The sequence below is a fragment of the Medicago truncatula genome, chromosome 6 (assembly GCF_003473485.1).
Source record: "Medicago truncatula cultivar Jemalong A17 chromosome 6, MtrunA17r5.0-ANR, whole genome shotgun sequence".
NCBI lineage: Eukaryota > Viridiplantae > Streptophyta > Magnoliopsida > Fabales > Fabaceae > Medicago > Medicago truncatula.
The window spans coordinates 28,662,060-28,677,975 of record NC_053047.1 but is presented as its reverse complement, the minus strand read 5'-3'; the positions used below and the strand labels follow the sequence as shown (position 1 = coordinate 28,677,975).

At 31.3% G+C, this 15,916-nt stretch overlaps 1 protein-coding gene across 1 annotated transcript; it reads right to left on the bottom strand.

The window, feature by feature from the left end:
• Positions 1-6,147: 6,147 nt before the first annotated feature.
• LOC25479498 (transcription factor bHLH36) lies at positions 6,148-10,483 on the bottom strand. Its single transcript, XM_024774812.2, has 4 exons — positions 10,002-10,483; positions 9,029-9,373; positions 7,250-7,319; positions 6,148-7,153 (listed from the first exon to the last, which is right to left on the bottom strand). The coding sequence occupies exons 1-4, from the start codon at positions 10,113-10,115 to the stop codon at positions 7,104-7,106; spliced, it is 579 nt and encodes a 192-aa protein (XP_024630580.1). The 5' UTR covers positions 10,116-10,483; the 3' UTR covers positions 6,148-7,103.
• Between the last annotated feature and the right edge of the window lie 5,433 nt (positions 10,484-15,916).

Below are 15,916 nucleotides of genomic sequence, written 5' to 3'. Positions count from 1 at the left end.
ACATACACTACCTACCTGATGGCCACAAAAACCGGAAATAAAATAAGAACAAGTTTTTGTTGCTGTGAGTCTTCTTTAACTAGAATAAACCATCTTGGGATCTCGTGAAAATATAATTCGCACGATATAGCATCACTCTAAAAAAAATTAATTCTAAACATTTTCAATCACCCAACCATTATTGCAAATAATCTTATCAAATTTTATCATGTATTAAATATAAATGCGTAAATTAAAAGATAAAGGAAGATAGAACACCATAATTTATATTGATTCCCCAAACCGTCCTTAGTAAGGGTACGTCCAATCTTCATGGATGAATCTACGATCTTTCAATATGATTGAATTTTTGCACGATGTGATACAATGTTGATTACAAGCAATTAAATAATCTTTCCACTCTTTGAGCCAAAGATGAACAAAACCCTAAATCTAATTGTTACAAGATCACCTTTAACTTCATCCAAATTCCAATCAACAAATTTGATTCCTCAATCCTTCAATCATATGAGATCATTTGGAAAACTTCATCAAGATCCCTTCTTCCACAAAGGTTCCTTTGATTTTCTTGATGAACTAGAAAAGTCGTCTAGCTTGTAGCTTGCAGAGGAGAAAATAAATCCTTATTGTTTTATGTAGTATCTTGAGAACCTCTAATTCCTACAACTGCCCCCATTATCTTGGTTACAATTTTCGCAAAGAATTATGGAAAAAGTGTTTTCTTATGGTTTTTGAGAACGAGAGTGTAGAGAAAAGTAATGAATGAATTTAGTTGGTGAAAATAAATATATAGGGGAAGTTATAATTATAGGTAGATGGTTTTAGAACAAAGGAAAGTTGATTTTCAGTGAATAAACACTCTTAGAATCAATTTAGTGAAAGCGTGAATTGATTCAAGGACTAAACTCCATTTAGGTATTGAATCAATTCGAAAATCATTCTATGAAGTATGAAGGGTGTGAATAGAAGTTTTCAACACATAATTCTGCACTTTAATTTCTGGCTAGGTTCTAGTAACACAACATACTCTTTGGCCCAATATAATTTATTTGGATACCATCAACAATCTAATTCTTCGTCATTTCAATTTTTTTTTGAATTCTGTTTTCCACCCAGCACTTTTCGCTCGCGCCCTGCTACTATGACGAAAATGCCCCTGCGCTAATTAACTAACGTATGTGTAAATCAAACATGACTTAATTTTACACATGTGTGACTTAAGTCACGTTGCATGAGTTAACTCACGCTACTCAAAGCTGTTACAAAGTTCTGACTTTTTATTTTACTTCTTTTTCAGAACTGTTGTACATTTATACACATTGTATGTTTGCTTCATGGACTGAAATACCTGTTCTTTGTTTCTTCACCGATAGCCTAATTCGTTTGTTTCTGTTATGTTACTATAATTGTGCCTTTAAATGTATTTTTTTCCTAATTGCTTAATCAATTTTAATTTATTTGCAGAAGAATAATTTGGTTGGGTGATTTGAATTACCGTATCAACTTATCAAATGTGGAAGCAAAAGCTCTTATCTCGAAAAAGCAGTGGTCAAAATTGCTTGAAAAAGATAAGGTACCACAGAAACTATTGCTTGGAAACAGAACCTTGCAATATCACAACTTTGTAAGTAGCGTGAGTTAACTCATGCAGGGTGCTGAGTTAACTTAAGTCATGCATGTGTAAAATAAAATCATGTTTGATTTACACATGCGTTAGTTAACTAGTGCAGGGGCATTTTCGTCATGGTTGCAGGGCGCGAGCGAAAAGTGCATGGTAGAGAGCAGAATTCATTTTTTTTTTCCTTCCCATTTTCTTGATAAAAAAATGTTATAGTTGTTTAATTATAATTTTTAATTGTAAACAAATATTAATTGAGATTCATTTAAGTGGTTGATATTTTCTTAATAATGTTTTTTTTTTTCTTCCAAACGTATCGGTCGTAGATCGAACTCTAAGTTAAATTGTTAAAAGACTCAAGTATACCATTTGTGTCTCACTAAATTGAGCCATATTTACGAGTTATTAGACCAAACATAAAAGCATAATATGATGTCAAAGTCTATCGATCTAGGCCATCTGCTATATGGGAAGTCCACACCTTATAGGCTAATTTTTCAACAATAAGTTATAGAGTAGTGTTAACAACACTTTTTTTTTTCTTTTCAAAACTCGCTTAAACACTAACTTTTTATTGGCTTAAGTCAAGATGTGTCTCACGTTTTGAAAATTAGTTCCATTTAAAATGGTGTAACATATATTGACTTTATCTAATAAAGGAATAAGTATTAGAGAGAGTGTTGAAAGAGAGCGTCCTCAACATTTTTCTAAGTTATATCCAATATACAAACCTAATATTTATATCTGATAATTTTTAAAAAGAGACAATTTGGTGTACTATAATAATTAAAAAGAGACAAAATATCTCTAAATAATTTATTTGTCAACTCTCATTCTATGACCAACAAGGTCTTTTGAATGAAAAAGAGGTAAAAAAAAAAGAAAATAGGGCGATTAATTATGATTTTTCTTTCCAGGGATGATTTGCGCCTCTTTGATCATTTTCAATTATTAAATTGTCACTTTTTAACTATTTTTTTTAGCAAAGGCATTGCATGGTGAAAAAAATGAGGCTAGGGTGAAATAGTGAGGCTCTAGCAATATTATGAGCAACTCTATTTACTTGTCTCCTAATATACGATACTACAAAGTCGGGTCTAATAAGTAAGAGACTTCTACATTAACATACAAGATCGTCATACTCGATGGCAGTAGTGGGTTAGGCAAGATCATCGGATAAAACTTCTGAATCGGATTCAAGTAGTACATCGTGCACTCTATTTGAAATAGCCACTTGAATAGCATCTAACAAGCCCAAAGATTTGGCTTCTAGAACCATGGAGGACGATAGAAGAAGTCTGATTTTCGAAGTAAAAATGATCCCTTATAGTCACGAAAACACATACCATGCTCATGATAGAATTATTGTTGAATGCAGCTGCATGTACATTATAGTTGATCTTCCCTACTGGTGGTTTCAGCCAAGTATGCTCAGAATTTGTGTTATGAACTTGTATCTTTGCGCGTTGCATACAAATCCATTCATTGAGCGTGTCTTTAGCTCAAGCGACAATAGAAGAGAGAGAGGTATATGATGTCTGCCAAAGCTTGTATTTTTGCTACTCCACAAACTCCATAACGTCATTGCAAGTAATACTTGCTACTGTGTTGGCAACTTGTCGATTAAATCAAAGAACATATATGTAATGGTATTAGCATTAAGAAATAAATCATGAATGGTGTCGTGACCACCAAGTAGCTCACACCATCTGGTCCCTTTTGAACATACAAAAAACAAGTGCATTTGTGTTTCAACCATATCTTCCGAAAATACACATGAATCTTCACGATGGATGCCGCCGGAAAGAAGCCATGCTCGAGTAGGTAGACAGTGTTGAGCAATAAGACGCCATAAAAAGGCACGAACACATTGTGGGATCTACATTTTCCATATAAAATTCCAGCGAGTATCACCTCCGATGGGAGTGGCTGCATTGATAAGTTTGGAGTATATGCGGTAGGCTGATTTAACAGAGGAAAAGCCATCAGTAGTCGCCTTCCATATGCGCTGATCAATATTAACACGTTGGAAAAGTGGCATGGAAAGAATTGCTGCAACATCTTAAGGATTACAAAATGATTGCACCTAAGGAACATTGCAAGAATTCAAGCCCGAGTTCAACAAACAATTTATCGTAAGATCATCATGGTGTAATAGAGGCGGGGTAGATGGTCTAAGAGTTGGACGATTACGGATCCACGACATACTCGACACATTAATTTGGGAACCATCACCAATCATCCATCTATGTCCCAAGGTGAGTAAAGATTGAGTACTCAAAAGACTCCTCCATGTAAAACTTGGATTATGTCCTAGATTGGCATACGAAAAATCCCATTGCGGGAAATATTTAAATTTGAGGATCTTTGATAATAGAGAGGTTGAGATAAGAGCTTCCACCTTTGCTTACCAAGCATAGAAATATTAAATTCTTGGTTCTGTAAGCCTAGGCCTCCTACACTTTTGTGACGAGCAAGATTGTTAAACTCACGAGTCTACATAGACTCGAAAAAGGTTTGTAGTTAGACTTGACTCAAATAAGTCTATGAAAAATTAAAATTGACTTTAAAAAATATGTAAGTGACATATATGTTTATAATAGAACACAAATTAACATAAAAATTAAAATTTCAAACTTCATAACAAGAATTTTAACAAACAAAAACCCATATTAGAGCAAGCAAAATAGAAAAGTAAGTAGATAAGGTCCGAGTTCCTTCCTAATTGGCTACTATATACACTAAAAAAAATCGTGAAACATATATGCTAATATCTTCAAACATCCAAAGCTCATTTGAAATATTGTTCATTTTCAAAATTACAACCATTGTCATCATCACCATCATCTTCACACGAACATCCTGACCATCATCATTAAACTCTCCCAGATAAAACATCTTATTCATCATTAACCGTAATCTAACTTGAATTATTTTAAACTCCACATAATTCAACATTGCCTCTACCACCACTTTGCATATCATTATTAACAACATCAGTTTCAACAATATTTCGGTGAAGAGTGAAAGTTTTGTTTCTAAATTGAGAATGAGATCGAAAAAGAAAAGACGATTCTAGGTTTATTTTTCTTTTTAAATTTTGTTTAGTTTGAGCTTTTTTGGGTTTTGTTTCAAAGAAAAATGTTTATTCAAAAAACCTCATGTCATATACTAACTAGTCTATACGAGTCACAAATCTATAAAGTCTACCACAAAAATGATTCTATGTGCGATTCCACTCGTTTTTACCTTCTATATTCACGAGTTTGCAACCATGGTGACGAGTTAGCTTGTCTCATCATAGTCAATTAATACCACGACACCCATTCTTTTTAGAGCCCCAATAAAACTAGTTCATTATCTTTTCAGTTTCATCACAAAGAGAAGTAGGGATGGGATGAGGAAAGCCCCCACACGGTAAGAGGGTATGGCTTGAGCAACCAACTTAATCAACCCTTTTGAAACATCATATCAAAATACCAAGTTTTGATAATGATTTAAGTGGGGATTAATATGGACTAGTTTTTGTTTAATTTTTTTTAAGGACCTAATTAAATCTCTTTTTTTTTTCATGATTTTTTTTTTTCTCATGATTTTTAATTTTCATGAACTAAAATGAGTTTTCTTCGGTCAAACAAAGAATATAAAATGGGAAATCATCGGTAGTTAAAAAGTCACATTATTTCTATATTTATTTTACGTTAAATTAATTATTTTATTGGTTATTACAATCTTATATTGTTTTAATTATATTTGTTTTGGATTTGCAAGATTTGGATAATGAGATCATGTTGAATTCCCATTCGTGCGACTCAATCCCACCACCTCAAACTGAATATATATATATATATATATATATATATATATATATATATATATATATATATATATATATATATATATATATATATATATATATATATATATATATTGAAACAACTTCTAAATTAGGAGTCCTACATTATTAAGGAAAAAGGTGCATGCTCAAACATTCTAAAGATGCTGTCTACACTACAGTGTCTTTATAGAAAAACAATGTCATTAAAGAAACATTGAAAACAAGATTGGCTTAGTTGTCATATCTTCACTTTTGTTATCCAATGATACTTATTAAGTGGTTGCAAAATAGTGTTCTTCTTTTAATAATGCAATGAGTTGAAAGTACACCTTATACTCTTAATTGATTTTTTTGTTTATTCAAACGAAGAGAAAATATTGTTTGGTTTGATAAAAGCTAAATATAATTGCTTTGATGCTTATTATCAATCTTTTTGGTTCAAAAAATGGTCCAAGGAAATATTCTCTCCTGATCTTAAAAGAAAATAATAAAACAGATTCTGTGATGGATAGAGTCAAATGCAATAAGAGTTGGCATGGCCCAGATATTGATAGTTTAAAACTACCTTCAATACGGTAGAAAATACAATCTTTGACTTGCTTATTTCATTGTATAAACAACATGTATATATATAACAAGAGTCTTGACTACCATTTCGTTACTACCTTGAATATCAAGACGTTACCAAATATAAAAAATAAATTAAATACTAAATATATGAAGGATATTTACATATTATAATACACCCTTGTAATCGAAACTGAAGGTTTACAGATGTTGAGACTATGTCGAAAGTCATTAAAGAGTTGTTGTGGAAGACCCTTAGTGAAGATGTCGGCTATTTGGTATCGGGAAGGAACATATAACATACGAACTTGACAACGAGTAACTTTATCACACACAAAATGAATATCCATCTTAGTGTGCTTTGTGCGTTGATGTTAAATGAGATTGATGACAAGAGAGATACACAACTCTTGCATTATCACAATAGACTAACGTGGTCTTTGGGACATGACATTGTAGATCCGAAAAAAAATTCCTAACCCAACATGACACAATGCTACATTAGCGACTCCACTGTATTCAACTTTAGCACTGGATCGAGACAATGTAGGTTGTCCTTTGACAAACCAAGAGATACATACTTCCAAGACTAGATATTCGACGTTACTGCCATTATAAGTCTTACACCAATGGAGAGTTATCGATCTTTCCCAGCATCAATTGTACCGCTTACAAAACCTCACTTCTATTTCCACGTTAACAACTTGTACGCAAACTCGTGGTTATGTAATTCAATATAATACAATCGAAAATTAATTCAAGATTGAAGAAAATACGTGTATTCTCTACATAGAACATCAACATGAAATTTTTGCATGACGATTGTTTCTAACTAGAACAAAAAAGAGATCAATGAGCTAGCTCATGGAGTATTGCATGCATTCCACTATGAATTTGAATCTTCAAAAAGCTGAACTTTAGATTAAGACTGCACACATAATCCACTTGGATTGGTATGATGATATTGACTTGAGACCTGAAAGTGTGATCTTCTTAAAGTCTCGTTCGATTCTCGTCGGCGTCAATTTAAGTGGATTAATTTAGCCTCTTCTAAAAAAAACGACTGCACAAATAATACATTTATCTCAAGATATTGTCAATTTCAGGTTCAAATGAATTCTCTTGCAAACCTGCAAAATGATTCAATAAAAACATGAATATTGAGAAACAAAACGAATTTAAAATATCTTTGGTCACACAATATTGTTTAGCAGAATATGAATTACTTGAGCATGATATTGCTTCGGTGAGCTTTCTTTGCAGTTCAGAATAATCAATTCCAGGCATTATCGGTTCCTTCAAGGGATTAAATTGAATGTTAGTGATCAAATTTATTGGAAAAAACCTAAGTCCCACATCAGATAGATAGAACTCCTGATAAAAGTTTATAAAGAGGAGACACTCATTACCTTACTAATTGATTTTGTGAGATAGTATTAGACCTAACAATGATTTCAACAACAATTTCAACAATTTTTTTTTTTAACAACATATGATATTCTTATATAGGTCAAGCTAACTACTGCCCTCGCATTTACTTCTTTTAAGAAGTGTTTTACCTATCAAACTTTAAACCCTTTACTCCGAACTTAATCATTAACAAAAACTAGTTAAACAATGTTAATATATTTGATTTATTTTTAAATCAAATATATTAATTTTCTTTGACTTAATTTTGCTTATAATTAAGGATGCATAAAGCGAGTACACAATACTCTTTCGACATCTCAAGACTCAATCCATACAATTAAACTATGAGAGACATATAGTATTGACCATTGCAATTAGAAATCTTCTATTTAGAGTATCAACAAAAAAAAACAATATATTAATAAGGAAGAAGATGAGAGTACTAGAGATACTCCGACACAAAAAATAAAAAAGACAAGAAGGAAGTGAATAAAATAGTATGGAAACCTAAACCACCCACACCACCAACACCCCAAAGGGTACAAAGGGTACACAAACCCACTACACGGTTATGTACCACTCATTATATAAACAATGACTCTTATTTTTCCTAACAAGGAACCATTTCTGAGGAATAACTTTTATACACTCTCAATAACCTATCTATAAAAGTAAGCCATTAGACTTAAATGGTTAATGAGCTTCATTAAATGAAGAATTGTTCAGAGAATCCGAGATCGATTTTTGATGTAAGAATTATTTATTAGACTTTACTTACCTCTCGACGGAATTCTAGATTATTAGACTCTCTTCCTTTGAAAACCAGACGATTACCACCAAAAAATTATCCTCATCTATATGATTTTTTGATGGCAAGTTATTTAGAGTGTGTTTTGAAGATCTTTACTTATTTTGAGATTGTTAATTTTATGACATAATGTGTAAATGATAGAGTGTTTAGACATCAAAATAACTTATTACAACATTGATTTTTGAATTTATAATTTCAATGATATGTTCATAATAACTTATAAAATCAACTTAAAAAAAAAAATCCAGTGGAAGTTGGCAATAGATGTTTATAGTGGTCTTCAACGGTAAACCAAATATGTTCTATATGATACACACTCACACAACTCACAAGTCCTTAACAAATTGGTTAATTTTTCAATAACAATTCCTTTTATATAGTCAAATGTTAATGAGTTATAATTTATAATTTGTTACATCTCCTTAAAACTCATTCAAAATGTCCCAATAACCCATACACATCTCTAATAACAAATGAATTGCATATTTGCATGAATGTGTGAAATGAGAGAGCCATTAAAATCATGAGAGCAAAAAAATAATTCATAAAGAATATTGTCATGCTAACGAGTGTCCCAAAACACTCTTTAAGGATTCTATAATAAGAAATTATTCTATAAAAAGTAAAATATTTCAATATTTAATTTATTGATCACACAATTTTTCATAAATTGTTACTATATAAAGGCCTTAAAAGGTGCCCCTGAGATGCGGAGACACTCGTTAACATTTTCTAATTACTGTGTTATCAATTATTCATAATTAATACTGCATGCTGAGTTTACCTCGGATCTTATAGTGTATATGAATCTGCCTTCTATCATGTTGGAAGTACAACTTATCAAATTAAGCCCTTCTTTAAGCAGCATGCTTAAAACTCTTGATAAAGGAAACAAACACTTGTTGAAGCTGTAACTGCACACAATCTCAAGTCCTCCAGGAAAAGGTTGAACAATAACAAAGGGTTGTATATTTGAACTACTAGAACCATTTTGAGTAGTGACATTTCTACTCAAATTAGATACCTTCATTAACTCTTCCTTCTTATCTTGTAATTGCTTCACCTTGTTTTGTAAGTGGTTTATATAATGCATTGCTTCATTCACATGATCAGAAATTGAACGTTTTCCCTAATCAAGATATGCAATAAAATTACCCCAATTAATAATAACTATATACTATATTTGAAATTTTAAATAGAAAACAAAAACAAGCAAATAAATAATCAAATGAATCTTGTACCAAAAAATAAAAATAATCAAATGAATCAATAATAATACTTGAGTCTAGCAGAAAGGTTAGACCCTCGTAACATAACGGTTTTTTTATAGGCAAATAATAGTTGTTAGTTTGCTAAGGAAAATTGTTAGTAGCATCGATCGTTTCGTAAACCTCTTTCTTCACGCTCCTTCAAAAAAACAACTCATACCATTGGGTTACACCTTCGAGGACTCACTCATACCGTGATGAATTGTAATTCTAAGAATATACATCGAAAAAACATCAAATTTAACATTTGACAACAAGATTTTAGAAATCGAGATTGCAGTAATTGTTCAGTCTCGTTGCAATCCTCGATATTATGGTGAATCTCATTTAAATGTGGCCATAATTTCAATCTTGATAGGATAGTGATTTCGGCAACATAAAAATTAAACTATTACATCATAACTCAGATCTTAAAACTCTTTTACATGTCTTTAACAACAATGAAGAAATACAAGTATAAAAACATGTCTTTAGGTATAGAAGACTAACCTTAATATATTCAATAGGAAGAAGGGATCTGAGGTTGGTGCATAGGTTGCTCATCTCTTGCCTTCTTTGTCTTTCTGTCTCTTTATGCATCCACTTCTTGTTTTCTTCCATCATAACAATATCCTATAATATTTGTCACCAAAATAATAAAAATTCTACTTTCCCTTCACCATTTGAATCACAAGGATCATGCAAATTTATGATGATCTTCTAATTTCTAAAGTGGTATTTCATGGTGGAAGAAAATAATTTGTAGATCAAAACTAAAAGAATACCAACTCAACTTTTAATTATTTGGCTATAGAGGATTAATGAGAGCCTATACTATCTTTGTGGGGTTGACAAAGATACTATACAAAGAAAATTGAAGTATATTTGGTTGTTAGGGTTTGATAGTACTTTACATTTGCCAGATATGTTTGGATTCTCAGAATCCTTCACATATAAGATAAGATCATTCTCACCTGCCACATATTGTGGTTCTTATTCATATTTCTTCTACTTTCATAAATTAATAGTCTTGTGGGACTTAGGTTCATAAAAAATAATAATTATAGTGGGTCATGCTGTTTTCTCTTTCTTTTGAATGTGAACAATCCACCTTTTCTAATTTTTAATTGAAAAGATGTTTTTCATTGAACTAATTTTAAATGGATATTGACTTAAAATAATACTTATATATTTTGAAGGTATCGTATACTACCTTTTACTGAAAAAAAAAAAAAAAAAACCTTAACATTAAATAAATAAATGTATACAAAAATAATTAAAGACAAATTTGTTTTAGTTTTCACATCGGTCCTTGAAATTTTTTTGGTTCTTTTTTGTTCCCTTATGTTACCAATAGTTAGACATTTTAATCCTTTAAATATTATTTTTTTGTCTCTCAAGTTATAAACATTATATACTTTAATCCTTAAGTTACATATAATAGATACTTTGGTTCCTAAGCTACAAATTGTAGCCAATATGTTCATTTCCAAGTTTGCGGCAAGGGTCCGAAATAAATAATATTTGTAATTCGAGGGACTAAAACGTCTAACATTTGTACTCTAGTGGATCAAATTGAAACAAAAATAATAATATTAAGCATCGTCAAAGTAAAATCTAAAAATAACTTAAGAGAACAAGCGTGTGATTTAACCTAAACAAAAATGTAAAAAAAGATTATATCATGAAATAAAATTAACTATATTTGTATATTTGATTTAATATGCTAATCTTAAATTTATATAATTTTGAGGGAAAATTATATTGAAATAAAAAAAAATTATACTAGACTAATTGTTGAAAAAAAGTTATGTATGTGATCAGGAACAGATGAGGTAACAATAATGGAGAACGAACATGAAGCTCCACAAGGAGTGGGTGTACTTAAAAACACTTTGATGCATATGTCAATAATTGATTAAGTAGAGACTGAGACTCATAAAAATGGCATATTTCTCTCATAGTGGGATTCTTTGATTATAAGAAGTGAAGTTTCAAGTGAATTGATGTAAATCTCATTGAAGTCGTTGAAAGAACCTTAATGAGATTGGTGAATTAGGGTTAAATGATGATCATTAGGCATGACAACAAAACTCATACATGTGGTTATCTGTCCGAATCAAACCTAATTTGACGGGTTTGACTAGGTTTGAGTTTTTCCCTATTTCAAAACACGGATATGAGACAAGTAACAGGCATATAGGTACCCAAACCGAATCTATACCCAAACCCGTCCCGAATGCAGAAAATTACTTTATGTTGATATGCCATGTTATTTTGTTTGATAATTACCTTGTTATAAAAACTACCATTGATATTTAAAGGAGCAACTAAATCAATCGGTCTAACAAATATTAAAGTGAGCATTTTGCTGGATAATGCATTATAACGTTTCTCTAGGGGTTGCAAAAAACTTCTATTTTTTATTAAAAAAATTTATTCAATGCGGGGACGGGGCCGGGATACCCGAACCCGTCGGGGATGGGTCGGGGATATCTGTTAATACCAAAAATAAAATATTTGGTCGAAGTCATGATTATATTTCGACAACCAGATGGGTTCTTTCGACATGCTGCAAAGTGTAAAGAGATACCACAATTTCGACCAAGTGACTTAATGTGTTGCATGCATATGGTTTTCGACCAAAGACAAGGAGAAATAATTTGAAGTTTCAATTGGAGCGTATGGCAGGAAACAAGGTTGAAGTGCATGAAAGTTATTTTCTAATGTCTTGAAATTATGCCAAGTGTAGGGCTCTAAGTATATGAAGTTAATGGTAGTTTTTCATGCAAGGTCTATATATATTAGTTTGTAATAAGAACAAAGGGTTGGTTTCTTGATTTCTGAAAACTCTGTAACACCCACGCCATGGTAGCAAACGGGTTCAGGAATGGATAGATAGACAGATTCCAGCCACCATTTTATTTCCTTCAATTTAATCGCTTTATTACTGCTTTATTTTTTCTTTTTTTTTTACTTCATTATGCACTTTTCCTTTCATTTTCTTTCTTCTTCTTTTGAATGCTCATTTGAGTGTTATTTCTTTTAAGTATTCATTTGATAACTTGTTTCATTAAAGTTGTTGGAAGCAATTCTAACACCAATAAGAACAATTTGATTTGTTCTCAACAAACACATAAGGAAAGAGACCATAAATCGCTATACCCAAAGAACACCAAAAAGGACTTTAATGAAGAATAATTGGTTTTCAAATGTCTTTTTCTCGACCAAAGACAAGGAGAAATAATTTGAGTTGCAATTGGAGCGCATGACAGGAAACAAGGTTGGAGTGCATGAAAGTTATTTTCTAGTGTCTTGTAATTATGCCAAGTGTACGCTCTAAGTATAGGAAGTTATTGGTAGTTTTTCATGGAAGGTCTATATATATATATCAGTTTGTAATAAGAACAAAGGGTTGGTTTCTTGATTTCTAAAATCTATGTAACACCCACACCATGAGAGCAAACGGGTTCAGGAGTGGATAGATTGACAGATTCCAGCCACCATTTTATTTCCTTCAATTTAATCGCTTTATTACTGCTTTATTTTTCCTTTTCCTTACTTCATTATGCACTTTTCCTTTCATTTTCCTTTTTCTTCTTTTGAATGCTCATTTGAGTGTTATTTCTTTTAAGTTGTCATTTGATAACTTGTTTCATTAAAGTTGTTGGAAGCAATTCTAATACTTGTTATAAAAAAACACATAAGGAAAGAGACCATAAATCTCTATACTCAAAGAACCCCAAAAAGGACTTTAATTCAGTCCTTAACTGTTTTGGATAATATTGTTTGTATTACCAAAAATCAGTGTAAACAATACCCGAACCCGTCCAGAACAGAGATGAGGTTCAATTTCTCATCTTGTTGGGTATAGGTAGGGTAACGGGTAAGTACATGAGAATCGGGTATGGGGATGGGGATAGGGCGGGGATACCCGAACCCGTAGAGGATAGGGCGGGGATGATGTTCAAATTCTCATCCCCTTTGAGTATGGGTAGGGTAACTGGTAAGTATATGAGAATCTGGTATGGGGACGGGGAATGTAAAACCCGTCCCCACCCCGCCCCATTACCATGCCTAATGATCACTCGTCAATCGTTAACTAAGAAGATATTCTAGGATGGACTAATTAGCGCACATAATTATAGGGTGTACCTTTTAAGTAAAGTCTATTGTGTATTCGGTCTAGACCTAATCTTGAACATGATGTGTATGTTTGATGTAAAAGAAATTAATATCACATTCAAATAATCTGTACAAGATTTGTTGTCAATTTGGATAAAAACTCACACCAATACTTTCATGTATGGAGCAAAATTAGAAACAACCAAAGTGATTAAAGAAGCACAAAAAATAAAACAAGAATTGACATACGTCTGGTAGGAGAGAGTTATCTCTAATTTATTATCAAAGAGTTTCTTAGAAAGAGATATAAGGATTATAGGAAATTAGCCCTCAACAAGTTTTCTAAGAACAAACATAAAGTCAGTGGCTGTTTTGTTTGATTTGCGGGGGCCTTCAACTCCACCAGTTACAAAGATGTTTTAGATTTTAAGGGATTTCAAAAGAGTTTTTTAGTATTAAAAAGTCTTGTGGTATCCAATTAAGACTCTTTGTAACTTAAAAAAAGTCTTTTGGTATTTAATCATGACTCTTTGTTATTTAAAAAAATCATGTATTATTTAATCAAAACTCTTTATAACTTAAAAAAAAAGTCTCGTAGTATTTAAAATCATTCAAATTTTGAAAGAGTGTTTAATAAATTGAATTTTGATTGATTTTGTGAGATTTTTTAGTGAAACTTTAGTATAAAAAAATATCTTTCATAAGATTTCTTAGAATTGTTATTTGAGTTTTTTTAATTACATCCTGTTTAATCCTGGATGCATCCCAAAATGACAAAATTACCCTTCCATAAAATTTAATTTTCAAAAAACATCTTCCTTTTTTCTTGGCTACACCTTAAAATTCCTCTTCAGTTTAGGTAGGTCATGTAAACTTAGTTTAAGTAGCTCATGTAAACTGAGTTTAAGTATACATCTAAAAGTTCAACCTTTGTTCAATGATTATACGTAATATCAGTTTAAGTATATACATGTAAACTTAGTTTAAGTAGGTCAGGTAAACTGAGTTTAAGTGTACATACTTAAACTCAATTTAAGTAGGTTATGTAAACTAAGTTTAAGCAGATTATGTAAACTAAGTTTACATGAACCTACTTAAACTGAATTTAAGTTAACTTCAACAATGTAAAACTGAAACTGTCGTACAGTGCAGTTGAACAAGAAGAAGAAAATTGAAACCAGCATTATTGAAAAAGAAGAAAAAAATCACTTATTCATATGCAATCGAGTATGAATGAAAGATATTTTTATTCACTCTTTAATCTTCCATAAAGATTAATTGAACATCAGGATTTAAGTAGGTTTTAAATAAACCTACTTAAGAAAATCAAGATAAAACTTCACTCTTTGATCGTTGGTGAGTGAAAGAGAGTGAAATTTTAGAGTGACAATGAATAAAATCAAAATTTTAAGAAAATTTATATAAAATGACAATTTTAGTATTATTAAAAACTTTTAAAAAAATTGGGTGTAACCAAAAATATATAGGGTGTGAATAGAAAAACTCTTATTATTTGTTTTAAGATTTTGCTCTCTCTTCATTCTCTCACCCTTTTATAATATTGAGTTTTCTTTTAAGGAAGTTTATAACATTGAGTATTATTTCGTCGTGATACACAAAGTTCATTACATTTTTTTTTCATGTATTTTTCTTAATTAAAACGTTATTACGTGATTAACCCGCGTAAAAAAGATAATCATGTAATGTAAATGAACAACATATAACACTTATTGTTTGGTCTTGATTCCCTTTAATTCGATTTTTATAAGATTGGCTCTCTTATAATCTAGATTTATGTTATAAGCTAAATAAAGTTGACGATTTAAATGAGCTAGTTTATCTTCTTAAAAAACAATAATCCGACAAAAGATTACTCTTACTAGAATTTAAAGTAAGATGTTCTCAAATAAGTTTTTAACCGAAGTTCAATAAACACTTGATGAGTTCATTCACCTCGTTATAACACTTTAAAAACCTCTTATTTTTTGGATAAAAATAAGGCTTAATTGCAGTTTTGACCCCCTAAGTATCACAATCTTGCGATTTTGACCCTCTGTAAAAAACAATAATAAATCAGCCCCCTAAGTTTACCCCTTTTTCACTTTTGATCCCCCAGACCAATTTTGACCAAGTCGATGCATAGGTGGTACCCATATCACTTTATTTATTATGCTTAATTGCAGTTTTGGCCCCCTAAGTTTCACAATCTTGCCATTTTGGCCCCCTAAGAAAATAGAAAGTCACGCTTGACACCTCACTTTAAGTGATGTGGGTGCCGCGTATGCATTGGCTTGATCAAA

What these genes read in the sequence shown, in the direction of transcription:
- LOC25479498 (XM_024774812.2), bottom strand. Translation starts at nt 10,115, where the DNA reads ATGATGGAAGAAAACAAGAAGTGGATGCATAAAGAGACAGAAAGACAA. An exon ending in TTCCTATTGAATATATTAAG is followed by an intron (nt 9,374 to 10,001) that starts GTTAGTCTTCTA and finishes TATCTTGATTAG; the next exon opens with GGAAAACGTTCAATTTCTGA. An exon ending in CGAAGCAATATCATGCTCAA is followed by an intron (nt 7,154 to 7,249) that starts GTAATTCATATT and finishes ATCATTTTGCAG; the next exon opens with GTTTGCAAGAGAATTCATTT.